Here is a 17,248-nt window from a genome sequence, read left to right on the forward strand (position 1 = left end):
ATTAAAACTTGTTTATTTCTTTTTTAGCTTTAGTTTAGTTCTTCTTTCAACATACATGACTATTGGGTTTTTTTGTTTTTTTTTTTATCATTTTTAAATAGTGAAGCAACTGATTTAGAAATCATTGATTTTTGTTTTCTATAAAAAGATTTTTCTTTTGCCCTTGGACGCCCAATGACAGTCTGACGGCAACTTCCGTTGTTGTCATGAGTCAGCTGCACCGATTGGCCGCTGTCATCGTGTTTCCTGTTCTGATTTTACAAGGCGCTCTCTAATTGGCCGAAGCGGCTGGCATGACAGTTCCGCCTCCAGACAGAGGACAGTGAAACATGGCGTCTCTGAGGTGTTTTCTGCGCTCGGGGAAGGTATTTGTGTGGAAATATGAAATCTTAGCAACATATTAATAAGAAGAGAGTGGTAAGACTGATATTGGCTGTGTGTTTGTCTCTCAGAATGCCGTTTCCGCGGCTTTGCGGAGGGAGTTTCACAGGACGCCGTCGGCTGCGGTGCAGGTCAGTGATGCTGCTGCTCTCACCTTCAACAGATGCTGTATGACAGTAAACACAAAACCTTTAAAATGTGCTGAGTATTAGTATGTTTCCTCAACCAAATAACGGTCACCATTGAGTTCAACAATATGCATGTCAAGAGTACTAACAAATACACCATGGTAATAGCATGTTATGGGCATGTACTATGGTAATACCGTGGTGTTTTGAACATGTACCATGTTTTAATGGACATTATTTAGTAATATTCCATGGTAATGCCAGAGTTTTTCTATATTTGTTTACCATGGTACCATGCTGGTTTTGCTACATGGTATTACCATGCATTTCTTTGCAGTAATTTTGAGTACCATGTAAATATCATAGTAAATGATACAATATTTATTCAGTATCATGTTTTATATCAAAATTCTATGCTATTACCATCTAATATATGTATAAATATTGCATTATATTGATTGAAAACATTCTGTACGCCTTTTGTAACTAATACACTCTTGATTATTTTGTAAATTATTTTAAAACTATCATGGAAATATTTGGCATACTTCTCATAATCTAGTATTTAATATACATGTATGTCATACTGTAAATATTGTTAATAAAATATTAATAACATTTATATATTGCCAATTATTTTACAACATAAATGATTAGAATTAATAACTGATATTTCAGATAATGTTGTCAGTATAATTAAATAGATGTGTATTATTTGATATTTATTTTGACCTTATTGACCCTATATTATGGCATATCATGGAAAATGAAAACTAGTAAAACTGGTCAGGTCATATTTTTCACCATTCCTGAAACATTGCGTCATTCTTTTATCTTAATAGTGAAGCAACTGATTTAGAAATCATTGATTTTGGTTTTTTTTAAAAGATTCTTCTCTTGCACCGTTGTTTTTCCGTATGTACCATGGTAAAGCCACGTTTAATGGCATTATTTTATTTTTTGGAATTGTATCATAGGAAAACCATGGTGTTTTTGTTTATTTACTATGTTTTTTGACGTACGCACTGGTATATTATGTTTTGTGGGAATTTTATAATGTTTTCTTTTAAATGTGTCGTGGTGGTACAATGTTTTTTTTGTACAAGTTCTATGCTATTACCATGTCAGTATATTGGAGTACCATGTAAATCTCATAGTAAATGAATACGATAATCATTCGGTATCATATTTTACCATGTGATGTATGTGTAATTATTGCATTTTTTGTTGGAAAACGTTCTGTATGTGTTAACACGCTCTTGATTTTTGCAGGTAACAGTCCGAGATGCTCTTAACCAGGCCTTGGATGAGGAGCTCGAGAGGGATGAACGGGTTTTCCTCCTTGGAGAGGAAGTCGCACAGTATGACGGCGCATATAAGGTCAGATGAAAATGTTTTTGCGCTATTTTGGTTATCGATAGTGCCAAAGCATCTCTTAGGCCCGGTTTACACCTGGTATTAAGGGTGCTTTCACATCTGCCTCATTTAGTTTAGACTTATATTACATCTTGTAAAAGGGGCATTACAGGTCCCCTTTGTCGGTTGAAGACCCAAGTTTGGTTTGAAGACGAAAAACGTACAAAGCACAATGTTCTCTCACCATTCCCCATTTCTAACAAGCACTCAGTGTTTGGCGTGGTCTTGTAGAATGAAATGAAAGCTGCTGCTCTCCATATGTTTTTCCATTGTCTCCAGGAGCTGTCGAAGTAAATATAGATCATCCTTTAGATCGAAAGATTTGGAAAAGCCCATACATTTACCCGCCCATAGACACTCCCCTCGAAGAAATCAGGACAGAAGTGGTTGAAAGTGGACAACAGAGACGGATTAAAACACCAAGTGTAAACTAGGATGTTTCTCCCTCGTCTACTTGTGATCCTATCGAACAAAACACATCTTTGTATCAGGTGTAAACAGGGCCTTAAATTAGCTTGTATTGGGTTCCAGGTTAGCAGAGGCCTTTGGAAGAAGTACGGAGACAAACGCATCATTGACACACCCATTACGGAGGTGAGAATAATGACATATTTGTGCAAAAAATCGTTTCCGTATGTTCTTAGATATTGTGTTTAATGAAACTCCCTTCTTTATCCATACAGATGGGCTTTGCTGGCATTGCCGTTGGTGCTGCCATGGTGAGTTTTTCCTGAAACTACGATTATAGAAGAATCTAAAAGCCACATTCCCAAACTAACTCGTTATGTCCTTTTCTAGGCGGGTTTGAGGCCAATTTGCGAGTTCATGACCTTCAACTTCTCTATGCAAGCCATCGACCAGGTCATCAACTCAGCTGCCAAGACCTACTACATGTCTGCTGGCTTTCAGCCCGTCCCGGTCGTGTTCCGTGGACCCAACGGCGCTTCGGCCGGTGTGGCGGCTCAGCATTCCCAGTGCTTTGCCGCCTGGTACGGACACTGTCCCGGACTGAAGGTGGTCAGCCCCTGGAGTGCCGAGGACGCCAGGGGCCTTCTGAAATCAGCCATCCGAGACGACAACCCTGGTGAGTTCCTCACCGGATGAGGCTGATGTTCAGGATGTAGATGTCGCTCTGACTGTCATGTCGTGTCTCTTTCAGTGGTGTTTTTGGAGAATGAGCTGATGTACGGCGTGCCATTTGAGATGTCCGAAGAGTCTCAGTCGAAAGACTTCCTCATCCCTATTGGGAAAGCAAAGATTGAAAGACCAGGTGGGTTTGATATGAAAGAAAAAAAACACACACTAGTAATTAATAATTCCATCTCAGCATTTTTCTAAATTTAGGATGAGGAATTTATGTAAAAAAGCAAAACATATAGGATTATTGAATAATATTAATATAACCGTATTATTACTATTATATTACATGTACTTTCACAACTAAAGTGGACCAAAAGAGAAATATTTAGTAAATGTATCAGTATTTTAAAATTTACTGAAATGATTAATATTATAAAATGAAGTTTTATTAAATAATATTAATATAAATGTTATTATTATTATTATTATATGTACATTGCCCTGTCACAACTAGTGGACTAAAAGTATTGAATGTCAATGTTTAAATTCACTGAAAAATTAATATAATAAAATGATATATTACTGAATAATATTCATATAAATGTTTTATATTATTATTTATGCTAATAATTATGATGTCTATTATTATGAATAATAATAATAATATTATTGTCATATGTAAATTACCCTGTCACAACTAAAGTGGCCCAAAAGAGAAATCTTTAATAAACGTCACTTTTTAACATTTACTGAATATTTTAATATTATAAAATAAAATATTGAATATTATTAATAAAAATGTATTATTATTATTATTATTATTATTATTATTATTATTATACAAATTAACCTGTAAAAACTAAAGTCCACCAAAAGAGAAATATTTGATCATTAATTTTTCAATAAATATTTTAATATTTATTGTAAAATTTTATATTAATAAATTAAATTTTTTTGAATATTATTAATAGAAAACTACTACTACTACTACTATTATTATATATAAATGGCCCTGTCACAACAAAAGTTGACCAAAAGAGAAATATTTAAAATGGTTAAATATTAATTAGATCAATAGATTAATTTTTTTTTAATCGCGATTAATCGCACACTTAGCGTGAAATTAAGCATACACCATTTATCTTGTTTAACACGTCCATTTTGCCATCATTGACTATATCCAGCAACTAAACCATCAGATTGAAGTGTGATTTTCACAAAACTTTATTTTTCAGCTTTTTTCAAGGTAAATTTAGATGTCTTTCCAAAAAAGGACACCAAATAACCAAATGATATGATTTCATATGATTCATACATTTATGTACACCAAAGCACCCATAAAAAAAATCACAGCAAAAAAAAAAAACGTTTCAGAATTCACAGTGTATAATCAAAGACTATAGAATAACACCCGACACGTCACTCGTATTGTTCTGAATGGGAGAAAGTGCAACGCACAATATCTTCTAAATAAGAGCCAATCACAGATTGGTAAAGTCATCGCGTCACTGCAGCGGCTGTTAGAAGCTCCGGTTTCTATAGAAACAGTCAGACGTGCATCTCCGAAATGAGGCACGAGACGTGCATTTAGGACTGCGCATGCGCATTAGCTTGATCCAGCCTGAAAAATACAGTTTTTTTTTTTTGTGTGTTTTTTTTGTTTTTTTTTTGTCATGATTTGAGCGTTTAGAAACAAAATTTATGAGACAGTTGTTGTCAGATTTCATTGGTGATTTCAAATATGAAATTTAATCGAAAGCTTGGCAAACAGCTTTGGAGAATTTGATGTTTCCCCATTCAAAGAGATAGGAGCTGCACTTGAATGCCCGAGAGGCGTTTCAAAGATGGCCGCCGAGTGAAATGACTTGTCTTAAAGGGACTTTGGTATTGTATGTGCAACAGCAAAGAGCTTGTTTACATTTTAGACAAGTCAAGTTGCGATACTGAACAGGACCCCTTGGAGATGCCAAAAAAAAACTAACCCAACCGCCTTGACCTGCATATATACTAAGGTACACAGCAACACACACAGAACAAATCCAAACATTATCCTGAATGTGTGTGAAAACAACATGAATGTACTGAAATGTGTCTGTGCATACAGTGTGCGATCAGTGTGTCGAGAGCGCTCATACATGATTTGTTTGCGCATCAATATAACGGACTTACGCGTGCTTCTGTACGTCATCGCAATCGTCTTTACTTTGATTGCATTCCTCATCCATCAAAACTTTCATAGCAAGAAGCTGGTTTGCTTTTCATATCATCTGGCCGAACAGCGTTCAGACAGGAACAGCGCGATGCGGGAGGGCTCAAGCTCTTCAGATACAATGACACAATATGACAGAGTTCGTGTTTTAAAGCAAAACATACACTGGAATGAATAATTCTCTCTGCCATACAGTGGCGGCTGGGGCTAAAAATTTTTGGGGGCAATTTCACATGCTTCCGTAATTTTATTTATTTTTTTGCGTTAAATATGCGTTAAATTATAAATTAACGCGTTAAGGATTTTGAATTAAGCGCATGCGTTAACGCGTTAACATTGACAGCCCTATTATTAATATGTAATTTATATTATGATTTTCTTACTCTAATATTTCTAATAGTATTAATCTTTTTCTATCCTGTGAAAAATCTATAACTGCCACTGTTAATCACTCTTACTTGAACAGCAATTAATCACATTTTGCATCATTGCTTTGATCTGAGTTGCTCTCTGCATATTAATATTGATGGTCTGCTGCAGGAAATCACATCACTCTGGTGTCTCATTCCCGAATGGTCAGTCTGTGTCTCGACGCTGCTGCTGTCTTGGCCAAGGAGGGTATCGAATGTGAGGTATGACATCATCTTTTCAGCCTGTAATTGTTTTAAACACCATTTTCAGACATTTGACTGGTTCTATATACACAGTTTTTAAGGAAATGTGATTTAAAATGCATTTGATTCATAGTTAGTGAATCAACAATGTTTGTTTTTTGGCCAGTCATGTAAACTGCAATGAAAGAAATTATCTAATATTTTTAGTGATTTTTGTGTGTAATTTTTGTAAGACATTTACATTTGCTTAAAAAATTGCTCACATTTAATATTAATTTATGTATACTTATTGAATAGCAACTAAGAGTTTGAACTGGCTGTGTTTTCTTCTGTAGGTGATCAACATGCGCACCATCCGGCCTCTCGACACAGAAGCCATTGAAACGAGCATAATAAAAACCAATCATCTCATCACTGTCGAGGGCGGCTGGCCTCAGTTTGGAGTCGGGGCGGAGATTCTTGCCAGGATCATGGAGGGTAAATATTGCATTAATGTTCATTTGAAGTCATTTGCTATGTTCAAAATGGAGTACTAGCACACTGTTTTGCACATAATGTAGTGTATACTGTTTTATTTTATATTTTAGAATGCAACAAACATTTTTAAACAGTAGTGTGCTATATTGTTGTCACATGACCTCACTATGTCGCATAATTAATTAAATACTACATATTATGTTCTTTCAAAAATAGTCAGGAGTATGTCCATCCGAACATCCTCCTCAGTACTGAGATTAATTTTTATTTCTTTTTTAATTCAAGGTCCTGCCTTCAATTACCTCGACGCCCCTGCGGTCCGAGTCACGGGTGTAGATATTCCAATGCCGTACGCCAAGATTTTGGAAGACAACAGTGTACCACAAATCAAGGACATCATCTTCTCCGTTAAAAAGACTTTGAACGTTTAACATAATTTATCCCCATTTCAGGACACATTAAATATTAAATACTACATGTTCTCTCCCATTTCTGCATCAATGTTTGGGGAATAGAATGTTCTTTTTCATCTTTCTGTTACATGGCTTTTCCCTCATTGGCACTATATTAAAATTATTTTCTTGTTTTGACTCTAAAATGAGGTTTTGTCATGACAGTGAGGTTTATTATGGCTATGAACAACCAACCATGTGTATTATGCTGTAAATTCTACTGTAAGCTAAAATAAACTTTTATCACAGTGGGTTGTAAGAATGATTGTGAAGTCCTCATAAACAAATAAACTGTTCAAATTTTAGATGAAGTTTTGGGTTTATTTCTGTGGAATATTTAAGTAACATTATGAAGATGTAGGCCTTGCCATATAAAATAAAAAGAAACATAAATATTAGGTACATTACACTTTCCAGGACCATATTGAACTTAGACTGGATCTGCTGATTGATTGAAGTGTTTTGGATGATGGACCGAACTAACATTTTACAGAGAAAGAAAGGGCGGGGATGTGTGATGGGCGGAGCTTCTGTCGTGGGTGTGTCATTTCCGCTCATCCCACATTGATGTCCCTGTTCTCTGACTCCACAACATAAACATTACAGTCATTATACAGCATTTACTCAAGCAGAACGAGTCGCTTCAGAACACTTAGGGTTTCAAAATGTTCCTGTATTTTGGAATAGTAACGAAAAACCTCACAGGAAAGCAAAGTATCCTGGTTTAAACCTCCTGTCCTCCATATTCCTGATGCTTTGGACGAGAGGAAACAACTGAAGTACATCGGACGAGGAGAAGAGACGTAAATCCTAAAATTTTACGTATTTGCAACGGGGAAAGCTGATAAGTGAGCATTTTTATACACATAATTTTTATCGATTGTAGATTATACTTGTTTTGTATCATTTAATAGGGTATTATTGCAGCCGCTATAAATGATACGCGTGCTGCATCATTGATAAGGTAATTTTATCCGTAATTTCGTTAATATTGATAGGTCGCTGTTTTTCATAGCTGGTGTATATCTTATCTCGTTTCTTTCTGTGACGTCGCAACAATATGTTGTGGGATGCAGGGAAGCCCTATAGGTGTCCTTCATATGCGTCATTCATTTCACTATTAACGTTTCCATGGTGATTTATATTACACTTGAATATGCTGTGTAAACTATGAAATATTGTTTAAATTTCTTTAGTTTACTGCAGGTGAAGTGTTTAAACCCTGTAAAGACTGCAGAGAGCGTCATTCGTCACCACCATTGAAGACGAAACAATTGGCCACATGGAGAATGGAGACTGGGCACACATGGTAAATATAAACAATTAGAATAATGCAGCGGTTCTCAGCGTCAACATTGTTCACTGTATAAATGTAAACAAAATGTTCAAAACAATAAAAAAAATATATATTTTTTGTACGAAAAACGGAAAAATTATTTTCTTTCTGTAGTTGCAAGAGTGTTTTGGGTGGTTACTAGGGTGTTGCTAGGGTATTATTAAACGGTTGCTCCCTGCTCCCATGTAAAAGCCCACTCCTACAGAAGTATTTTAAGTTAATATTTCTTAATAGCAACACATTTTCATGTTCCCTGTTCTAGCACTAATATGCACTCTAAAAAATGCTAGGTTGTTTCATCACAAATTTGGGTAAAACATGGACAAACCCAACCGTTGGGTTAAAAATTTCATTTAAAAAAAAAAAAAAATGTAATCGGACGGCTGGGTTTGTCCATATTTTACCCAAATTTGGGTTGAAACAACCCAGCATTTTTTAGAGTGCATATTAGTGCTAGAACAGGGAACATGAAAATGTGTTGCTATTAAGAAATATTAACTTAAAATACTTCTGCAATAAAATAAAATAAATATTAAAATTCTTAAAATACTTCAGCATTTTTTAGAGTGTGAGATGCTTTGCTGTGCAGTAGAGTGTTTTGCATTGTTACTAGGGTGTTGCTAGGGTGTTGGTGGCGATGCCAACTTTGTTTACTGAACATATGTAAACAATATGCAAAACAAGAAATTATTTTTACGAAAAAATATTTTCTCATGCGCTTCGCTATGCAGTTGCAAGAGTGTTTTGGGTGGTTGCTAGGGTGTAGATAGGGTGTTGGTAGTTTGTAGGGCATTGCTATGACGTTCCAGCTGGTTGCTAAGCTGCTATGGTTAGTGATGGCCGCTTTCGTAAAACACGCTTTATGAATCTTCGAAACCTTTGCGAATCATTTGTTTCAAACCAGGAGCGCGTGGTCAAAGTCATGTGATTTTAAAAAAAAAAAAAAGAAGAGTATTTAAGTCTCTTATTAGTCTGATTAAACAAGCTCTCAATAAAACGAACAAAACAAGCCCTACAATTTAGCAAAATATCACATATTATAATTCCATTTCATATTCATTGGTATTAGATGATTTATTAATTGCATTTAATAGATTACATCATCAATAATACATATGCAGTTGGTTTGTAAAAGGTGTTTTTATGCATTTTTAAGCTAAGTTTTTGTTGCATTTACACTGTTCTGACCAGCAGGGGTCACCAGCATGTGGCATTTTGATCAGTGTTTTGAAACAGCGAATCATTTTGCGAAGCAATTGGTTCAATTTATTTCAAGTTTCAAAAAGCTTTGTTTCTCCCATCTCTAGCTATGTGTTCTGGGTAGTTGCTAGGCAGTTGGCAGGGCGTTACTAAACGGTTGCTTACCACCTTCAGAACAGGATCTCCAGTGGCTCAAAAAGAAAACAAGCTTTGTGGCTCAGCCATTTTGTCTTATCCCAGTGGTCCATTTTGTCTGAGATCAAGGTGTTATGGGGAACAGGGTTGAATTCAAACACATCTCATGTGGTGTTTACCATACTACTGGTGTGAAGCTCAGTTTACAATACTATAGTTTCCATAGAAACCAGTGATCCTAAGGGTTTTGTCAATGCAGCTGAAAGCAGCAGATGTTGTTTTCATGGCTGGACCCAAGCAAGCCTTCTTGGTCAACCAGCTTTACTAAGCTGGGTGGAATTTTGCTAGGGACCAGCATGGATTTGATGGTCCACCAACTAAGAACAGCACCAAATCAATAGATCCGCATGGCAGTTTGTGTTGGTCTAAGTTGGTCTTTTCATATCAGTACAAAAACCATATTACATTCTCAGCAGGTACAACATACATCTTTTAATACTTTGAACATCTACAATTTATGTTCTTTTTTTGTTGTAGATAATGAACACAATTACCCTAAACGCTGGTCAGGCTGGTTGCTAAGCTGTTGGTCAGTGGTTGCTAGGGTGCTCTGGGTAGTTGCTAGACAGTTGCAAGGGCAATACTAAACAGTTACTTACCACCTTAAGAACAAGATCTTCAATGGCTTAAAAAGGAATAGAAAACAAGCTTTGAGGGTCAGCCATTTTGTCTTATCCCAGTGGTCCATTTTGTCTGAGATCAAGGTGTTATGATTAACTGGGTTGAATTCAAACACATCTCATGTGGTGTTTTGAACCACAATCCATATTTCCTGAAGCTCAGTTTACCATACAATAGTTTCTGTAGTAATTGATGTTCCTAAGGGTTTTGTCAATGCAGCTGAAACTAGCAAATGTTGTTTTCAAGGCTAGACCCCAACAAGTCTTCCTTGGTCAACCAGCTTTACTATGAAAAACCAAGCTGGGAATAGTTTTGCTGGAGAATGGCGTAAGTTTGATGGTCCACCAACAAGTGCAGCACCAACTCAATGGATATACATGGCGTTTCATGTTGGACTAAACTTGTGTTTTCATCAGGGAATGGTTAATTGTTTGTTGTATCAGTACAAGTACCATCTTGACATTCTCAGAAAGTACAAAATGCATCCTTAATGCTTTGAACATCTACTATTTATGTTCTTCTTTGTTGTAGATGATGGATACGGTTACCCTAAATGTTGGCGGCCATTTGTACACCACATCGCTGTCCACCCTCCAACGTTATCCAGACTCTATGTTGGGCGCCATGTTCCGCGGCGATTTTCCCACCACACGAGATGCCCAGGGCAACTATTTCATAGATCGAGACGGTCCTCTATTCCGTTACATCTTGAACTTTTTACGAACCTCAAAACTGACGCTACCATGTGACTTCAAAGAAACAGAGCTCCTCCGAAGGAAGCAGACTTCTACCAGATAGAGCCCTTGATCCAGTGTTTAGGAGACAATAAACCTCTCTACCCAATGGACACCTTTGAGCAAGTGGTAGAACTGTCAAGCACTCGTAAGTTGTCCAAGTACTCAAACCCGGTGGCAGTCATCATCACCCAACTCACCATCACCACCAAAGTTCATGCACTGCTTGAAGGCATCTCCAACAACTTCACCAGATGGAATAAACATATGATGGACACCAGAGACTTTCAAGTGTCCTTTACCTTTGGACCATGTGACTACCACCAAGAGGTGTCCCTTCGCGTACATCTGGTGGAGTACATCTCCAAGCAAGGCTTCACGATTCGCAACACGCGAGTTCATCACATGAGTGAACGCGCCAATGAGAACACGGTAGAACATCATTGGACATTCTGTAGAGTTGCGCAGAAGGTTGAGGACTGATTGATGGTGCATTCATGTCATGATCCATAATTACAATAACTTTGAGACTGTAGTTGAGCAATTATGAGTTTAATGAAGACGTGAACATTTTTTTTTATGCTAGTTGCGACTCAAAATTAGGGTAATTTCGAAATTACTTGAACACACCACATTAGAGGTCTGCGCGGGGATTTTTAAATCCCGCTCCCGCAAGATTATTTACCGCTCCTGCCCACTTCTGCCAAAAATATCTTAGATTTTATCCCGCTCCCAACCGAAACGTTCACGTTTTGTCCTGTTCCCACCCACAAAAGCCTGAAGATAGAGGTCTACGCTAAATTTTTCAGTCCCAGTCCAGTTAGATTCTGTCTCATTCCTGTGTCTATAGGCTATTTTTTTCCAATTTCTACACACACAACGCTTCAGATCTCCAGTTACAGACTTCTGCGTGCTGTTATTATTCGATAATTATATTATATATTATATAGCCCATGAGTCATTTCTTTCTCCCACTTCCAGTGCACATATCAGTACCTTCCCTCTCGTATCCACACTAGACAATTCAAAAATTGTCCCACGCCCCACTCTGTTGCGTCGCGGATTGCAGACTTCTACACCATATCTCCGCTGCAGTTCATAGCTAAGATAACCAACAATGAACACAATGGAAATGTTTTCTGTAGTACATGTTCATGCGAACTAGTCCTATTGTGTTTTATGTGTCTTTCCACCCACTTCAGAAGTTTATGGACAAGGAACCTGAACAACTTGTTTTTTTTTTCATTTCTACAAATACAGTATACCTCATTTAGGCAAAAGTAACCTAAATTCCTTCCTAAATTGTCAAGTTTTCAAATCTATTTATGCAACCCTTAAATTAAAAAAAATTAATATATATTGCATCAGTGTTAAATATTCAGTATTCAATTGAATTTATAATATTTCCGGCAGATATTTTGTCCTGTGATTGAGTCTATAAACTGTAAACTGTTTGCATGATTCTGTGGTATCTACACTATTACGTATTCAGTCATGTTTTCTCCCTTGAGATACAGAAAAATTATTTGTAACTTGCATGTTACATAGTATTTTTTCCCCCCAAAGCTTTAAGCAAAATAATACCTCTTATGGCCAGCTTCTGGACCAAGCCAAATCTTGGAGTAAACATCCCATTTAAAATTCATTTTAGTCTCAAAATGCATGTAAGACTCAGGCTAGCATCGCTGAAGATGAGAGCATCTTTTAAATGGTTTGAAAACCAAGATGAAATTGAAAGAGTTTCTTCATGTTTGTAATAATTTTGAACTGCACATTAAAAACAGCAGTTTGATCATAGATTGTGTGTTTCTGTTTGGTAGTAGACATCTTTGTATAACATTTTATTGAAAGAACATTTTGTTTTATTAATGAAATTTAATTTATTATTTTAATGTAATATATGTACGTGGCTTTTGGTGCCATTCTTTCAAATGCAGTAACTTTAATAAATAACCGGATTACGTCTGATTTTGAAATATTTGATTTTGCTTTTTTAAGGGGTTGTTGCGAGTGGCTTTTACCTACTTTTGTGTAGAGGTTGACATAAAAGTCTTTTACAAGGTGTTGAAAACAACAGATCTAATATACAAACCCGATTCCAAAAAAGTTGGGACACTGTACAAATTGTGAATAAAAAAGGAATGCAATAATATACAAATCTCATAAACTTATATTTTATTCACAATAGAATATAGATAACATATCAAATGTTGAAAGTGAGTCATTTTGAAATGTCATGCCAAATATTGGCTCATTTTGGATTTTATGAGAGCTACACATTCCAAAAAAGTTGGGACAGGAGGCCGGAAAAGTTAAATTTTTTAATTTTTTAATTGTCAGCTGGAGGACCAATTTGCAACTTATTAGGTCAATTGGCAACATGATTGGGTTTAAAAAGAGCCTCTCAGAGTGGCAGTGTCTCTCAGAAGTCAAGATGGGCAGAGTAGCACCAATTCCCCCAATGCTGTGGCGAAAAATAGTGAAGCAATATCAGAAAGGAGTTTCTCAGAGAAAAATTGCAAAGAGTTTGAAGTTATTATCATCTACAGTGCATAATATCATCCAAAGATTCAGAGAATCTGGAACAATCTCTGTGCGTAAGGGTCAAGGCCTGAAAACCATACTGGATGCCTGTCAATGCTGAAAGGTATATCCAAGTTCTAGAACAACATATGCTCCCATCCAGACGTCGTCTCTTTCAGGGAAGACCTTGCATTTTCCAACATGACAATGCCAGACCACATACTGCATCAATTACAACATCATGGCTGCGTAGAAGAAGGATCCGGGTACTGAAATGGCCAGCCTGCAGTCCAGATCTTTCACCCATAGAAAACATTTGGCACATCATAAAGAGGAAGATGCGACAAAGAAGACCTAAGACAGTTGAGCAACTAGAAGCCTGTATTAGACAAGAATGGGACAACATTCCTATTCCTAAACTTGAGCAACTTGTCTCCTCAGTCCCCAGACGTTTGCAGATTGTTATAAAAAGAAGAGGGGATGCCACACAGTGGTAAACATGGCCTTGTCCCAACTTTTTTGAGATGTGTTGATGCCATGAAATTTAAAATCAACTTATTTTTCCCTTAAAATGATACACTTTCTCAGTTTAAACATTTGATATGTCATCTATGTTGTATTCTGAATAAAATATTGAAATTTGAAACTTCCACATCATTGCATTCCTTTTTTATTCACAATTTGTACAGTGTCCCAACTTTTTTGGAATCGGGTTTATATGTATCATTCATTTTTAAGTAAATATGTTATTATTTATTTTTACATTGAAGTATATTAGTCATAATCCTGTTTCTTTGTGAATTTGGCATTTAAATCAGTGTGTATTTCTTTGCCACTAGTGGCGCCAAATGTAATTGCAGCCTGTTTGAGTGGTGTTACATAGCAACACTGACTCGACCAATGCTGCATGTTCAAGGCGGGGCTACATGTTTGTCCGTCCAATGATAGATAAAAAAAACTTAAAACATCTGTTTGAGCGCACTGCAGCTTTAGCATTGAAACATATCAACAGTTTCAGTAGTTATTGAAGTATGTTGACTATAACCACTAAACAAGCTGGTAACTGGCTCATAAAATCTCATACTATGGTTTTTTGCATCATGATTCAGCATTACTGGAATGGCGGGTGTGGCCTATCAGCACTGACGGCTTTTGTTAGCTAGCATTTGTCGTTGTGGTTTTAATTATAATTTACTCAGGATATGTGGTGCTGCCACACATCTAAAAGTGATTTCTACCAGTAATATGTGTGTGCATGTGCGCGCTTGTGCAGGTTTGGCTATACTTGTGAGGGCCAAATGTCCTCACTTATATAGTGAAATATTATGACAACCGACTAGTGAGGAAATTTTACTGGTACTCACTAGTTAAAAAGGCTTATAAATCGACCAAATTGTGTTTTTATTTAAAACTAGTGTTTTGCACATGTTTCTGTGATGGGTAGATTTAAGGGTAGGGGATGGGTTAGGCCATAGAAAATATAATTAGTTTTAGTTTAGTTTAGTTGTACTTTATTGTCCAGCCTTGGCTGAAAATTGGTCTTTGGCCTCGCCATACAATTAATACACGACATCCACAATACATACAACAATAACAATACACAACAAATACACAACAATAACCTGATATAAAATCAATGCAAGTCTATGCAGTTATGTCCTCACTAAAATAGTAAAACAAATGTGTGTGTGTGTGTGTGTCTGGTTCAGGTAAACTCTACGTTATGGGGACAAAATGTCCCCACAAAGATGGCAATATCTGAAATCTTTGTCCTTGTGGGCGACATTTTTTGGGTCCCCATGAAGAAAACGGCTTATAAATCATACTAAGTGATGTTTTAAAAAAATAAAACATAAAAATGAAAAATCATTATGTCAATGAAGCATCCCCATAAAACATGAAAACCCAGTGTGTGTGTGTGTGTGCGCGAGAACATGTGCAGGTGTGGGGGCATGTTGCTAGTTCTATTTTGGTGTTGTCTAATATCTTGTGTCTGTGTGCTGTGGTAATTTGAATTCTTAAGAAAAGGTAAGTGGTGTTTGCTTGTGTAAAAATCATTGGCACTATGCTAGGGAGGTTGCCTTGGTGTTGCAATGTAGTTTTATTATATTATTATGGGGTTGCTAAGGTGCTCTGGATGGCTGTTAGGTGGTTGCTCACTAGACAAATTAGCCCATAACCACGCCTCTAAGATATTCTGGTCTTTTGATACGGCCCGAGTTCTTCCTTCAATGCAAGTCTGCATGATTTTTGTCCATTTTATCGCCTGCTTCCCTCAACAAACCACATGATTTGAATAAAGCCGCGGTCACACTAGACTTTGAACGTGTGAAATTTCTTTGGATGCTGCAAAGGTCGTGAAATGACGTCACGGTCAACAGCGTCTTTTTTTATAAACATGAATTCAACATATAACATATAGTAATACATTCAAAATGTAAAAATACACAACCTACTCGACTTTACTGCAAAAATATTATTCTTTTAATTCAGCCAAGAGGTCGTGCCGTGACGAATCGATCTTGAGGACGTCTTCATGATGCGAATTCGCAGGTCAGAGTTCACCAAACTTGAACTTTGGAACGCAGCGAAATGCGAAACTTTTCGCACGAGCTTGCGTTTGAATGGAAGTCAGTGGAACGAAAAGTGTAGTGTGACCGACGCTTTTGAAACGGCGCGTTTCAAACTGCCAAAATCACGTGATTTCATTAAGATTCGTTACATAAAACTGTTTAGAAACGTTTTGAAATTATAGTTGTTCGCCACAAGGGGCTGACGCTGTGTTCATGCCATGTCGTAATTTCCATAAATAAAGCTTCGTAGGCTATGCTGTCGAATGGCTCTAGCGGTATTTTGATGTTGCACCGATCGGTCTGCACAATGCCACGTCAAGTAGAACACACATCAGAGACTTTAGATATACAAAGATGGCGAACTCCTATTACTATGAATGGGAGAAAGTGCAACGTGCAATATGGCGAAATACGTCCCGCTTTCTAAGTGAAAGAGGCAATCGCCGATTGGTCGTCTTGTCACTGCCGTTAAAAGCTCCGGTTGCTATAGGGCTTATGTAGCTCCGCCCCTTTTCAGCGTTTCGCTCGTTGTCTTTTGACTTCCGGTTTGTATTTCCACAGCGAACTTACGTATTTATGAATGAACTGCTCGTTTTAAAATCTTCCCGGTCTACTGGCATTTGTTAAGACATCTGCTTTAAACATAGCAATGCTCATGATAACTTTCATTAACTCTACAACAAGTAAATCTACTTCACCAGCTAATTCTTTGACAGCGATGCCAAATATACAGAGCTACCGCGAAAACGGAATTTCAAAGACAATATTATAAAGATGGCGGCGCGCTTGTTTCTCTGGTGCATAAGGTCTATAGAAACAGTCAGTTTTAGAGATGCTCTCTTAGGACTGTGCATGCGCATTTGCTGGTCCAGCCTGAAAAATGCAGTTTTTATGATCTGAGCATTTGTAAACAAAATGTATTGAACCGTTGTTGTCAGATTTCACTCATGATTTCAAATATGAAAGTTAATCGTAAGCTTAATAAACAGTTTTGGAGAATTTAATGTTTAATTTTCAAAGAAATAGGAGCTGCACTTGCATGACTGAAATGGCTGCCTGAGAGAGGTGTTTCAAAGATGGCCGCCAAGTGAAATGACTTGGCTGAAAGGGACTTTGCTTAAATCTACAGTGGTCAGGTGGTACAGCGGCCACATGGTACAAGTCGTAGCTCAGAAATTTAAGAGTTTACACATTTTAATTACAAGTTCTACAAACGTGAAGGCTTTTTACAGATCAGAATTGTTACAGTAATTATGACATGGTGTGAACCTTAAATTTCTTTGAACCAGTGAACCAGTGTCTTTCATCT

General features: G+C 36.9%; 2 protein-coding genes across 2 annotated transcripts; both read left to right on the top strand.

Moving 5' to 3' along the window:
* Window positions 1–256: 256 nt before the first annotated feature.
* Window positions 257–7,062, top strand: pdhb (pyruvate dehydrogenase E1 subunit beta). Its single transcript, XM_051909970.1, has 10 exons — window positions 257–365; window positions 453–512; window positions 1,782–1,889; window positions 2,457–2,519; window positions 2,609–2,644; window positions 2,724–3,009; window positions 3,085–3,195; window positions 5,755–5,846; window positions 6,164–6,305; window positions 6,591–7,062. The coding sequence occupies exons 1-10, from the start codon at window positions 330–332 to the stop codon at window positions 6,734–6,736; spliced, it is 1,080 nt and encodes a 359-aa protein (XP_051765930.1). The 5' UTR covers window positions 257–329; the 3' UTR covers window positions 6,737–7,062.
* A 231-nt stretch (window positions 7,063–7,293) lies between these two features.
* Window positions 7,294–12,819, top strand: kctd6a (potassium channel tetramerization domain containing 6a). Its single transcript, XM_051909971.1, is given in 4 exon segments — window positions 7,294–7,605; window positions 7,954–8,066; window positions 10,641–10,878; window positions 10,881–12,819. Coding segments are annotated over 3 exon segments (711 nt in total). The 5' UTR covers window positions 7,294–7,605; window positions 7,954–8,039; the 3' UTR covers window positions 11,327–12,819.
* The last annotated feature ends 4,429 nt before the right edge of the window (window positions 12,820–17,248 follow it).

This window comes from Ctenopharyngodon idella, chromosome 10, assembly GCF_019924925.1.
Source record: "Ctenopharyngodon idella isolate HZGC_01 chromosome 10, HZGC01, whole genome shotgun sequence".
Lineage (NCBI taxonomy): Eukaryota > Metazoa > Chordata > Actinopteri > Cypriniformes > Xenocyprididae > Ctenopharyngodon > Ctenopharyngodon idella.

Coding starts and splice junctions, on each gene's coding strand:
- pdhb (XM_051909970.1), top strand. CDS start 330: ATGGCGTCTCTGAGGTGTTTTCTGCGCTCGGGGAAG. Junction 513..1,781: donor CGCCGTCGGCTGCGGTGCAG/GTCAGTGATGCT, acceptor TGATTTTTGCAG/GTAACAGTCCGAGATGCTCT. Junction 1,890..2,456: donor AGTATGACGGCGCATATAAG/GTCAGATGAAAA, acceptor ATTGGGTTCCAG/GTTAGCAGAGGCCTTTGGAA.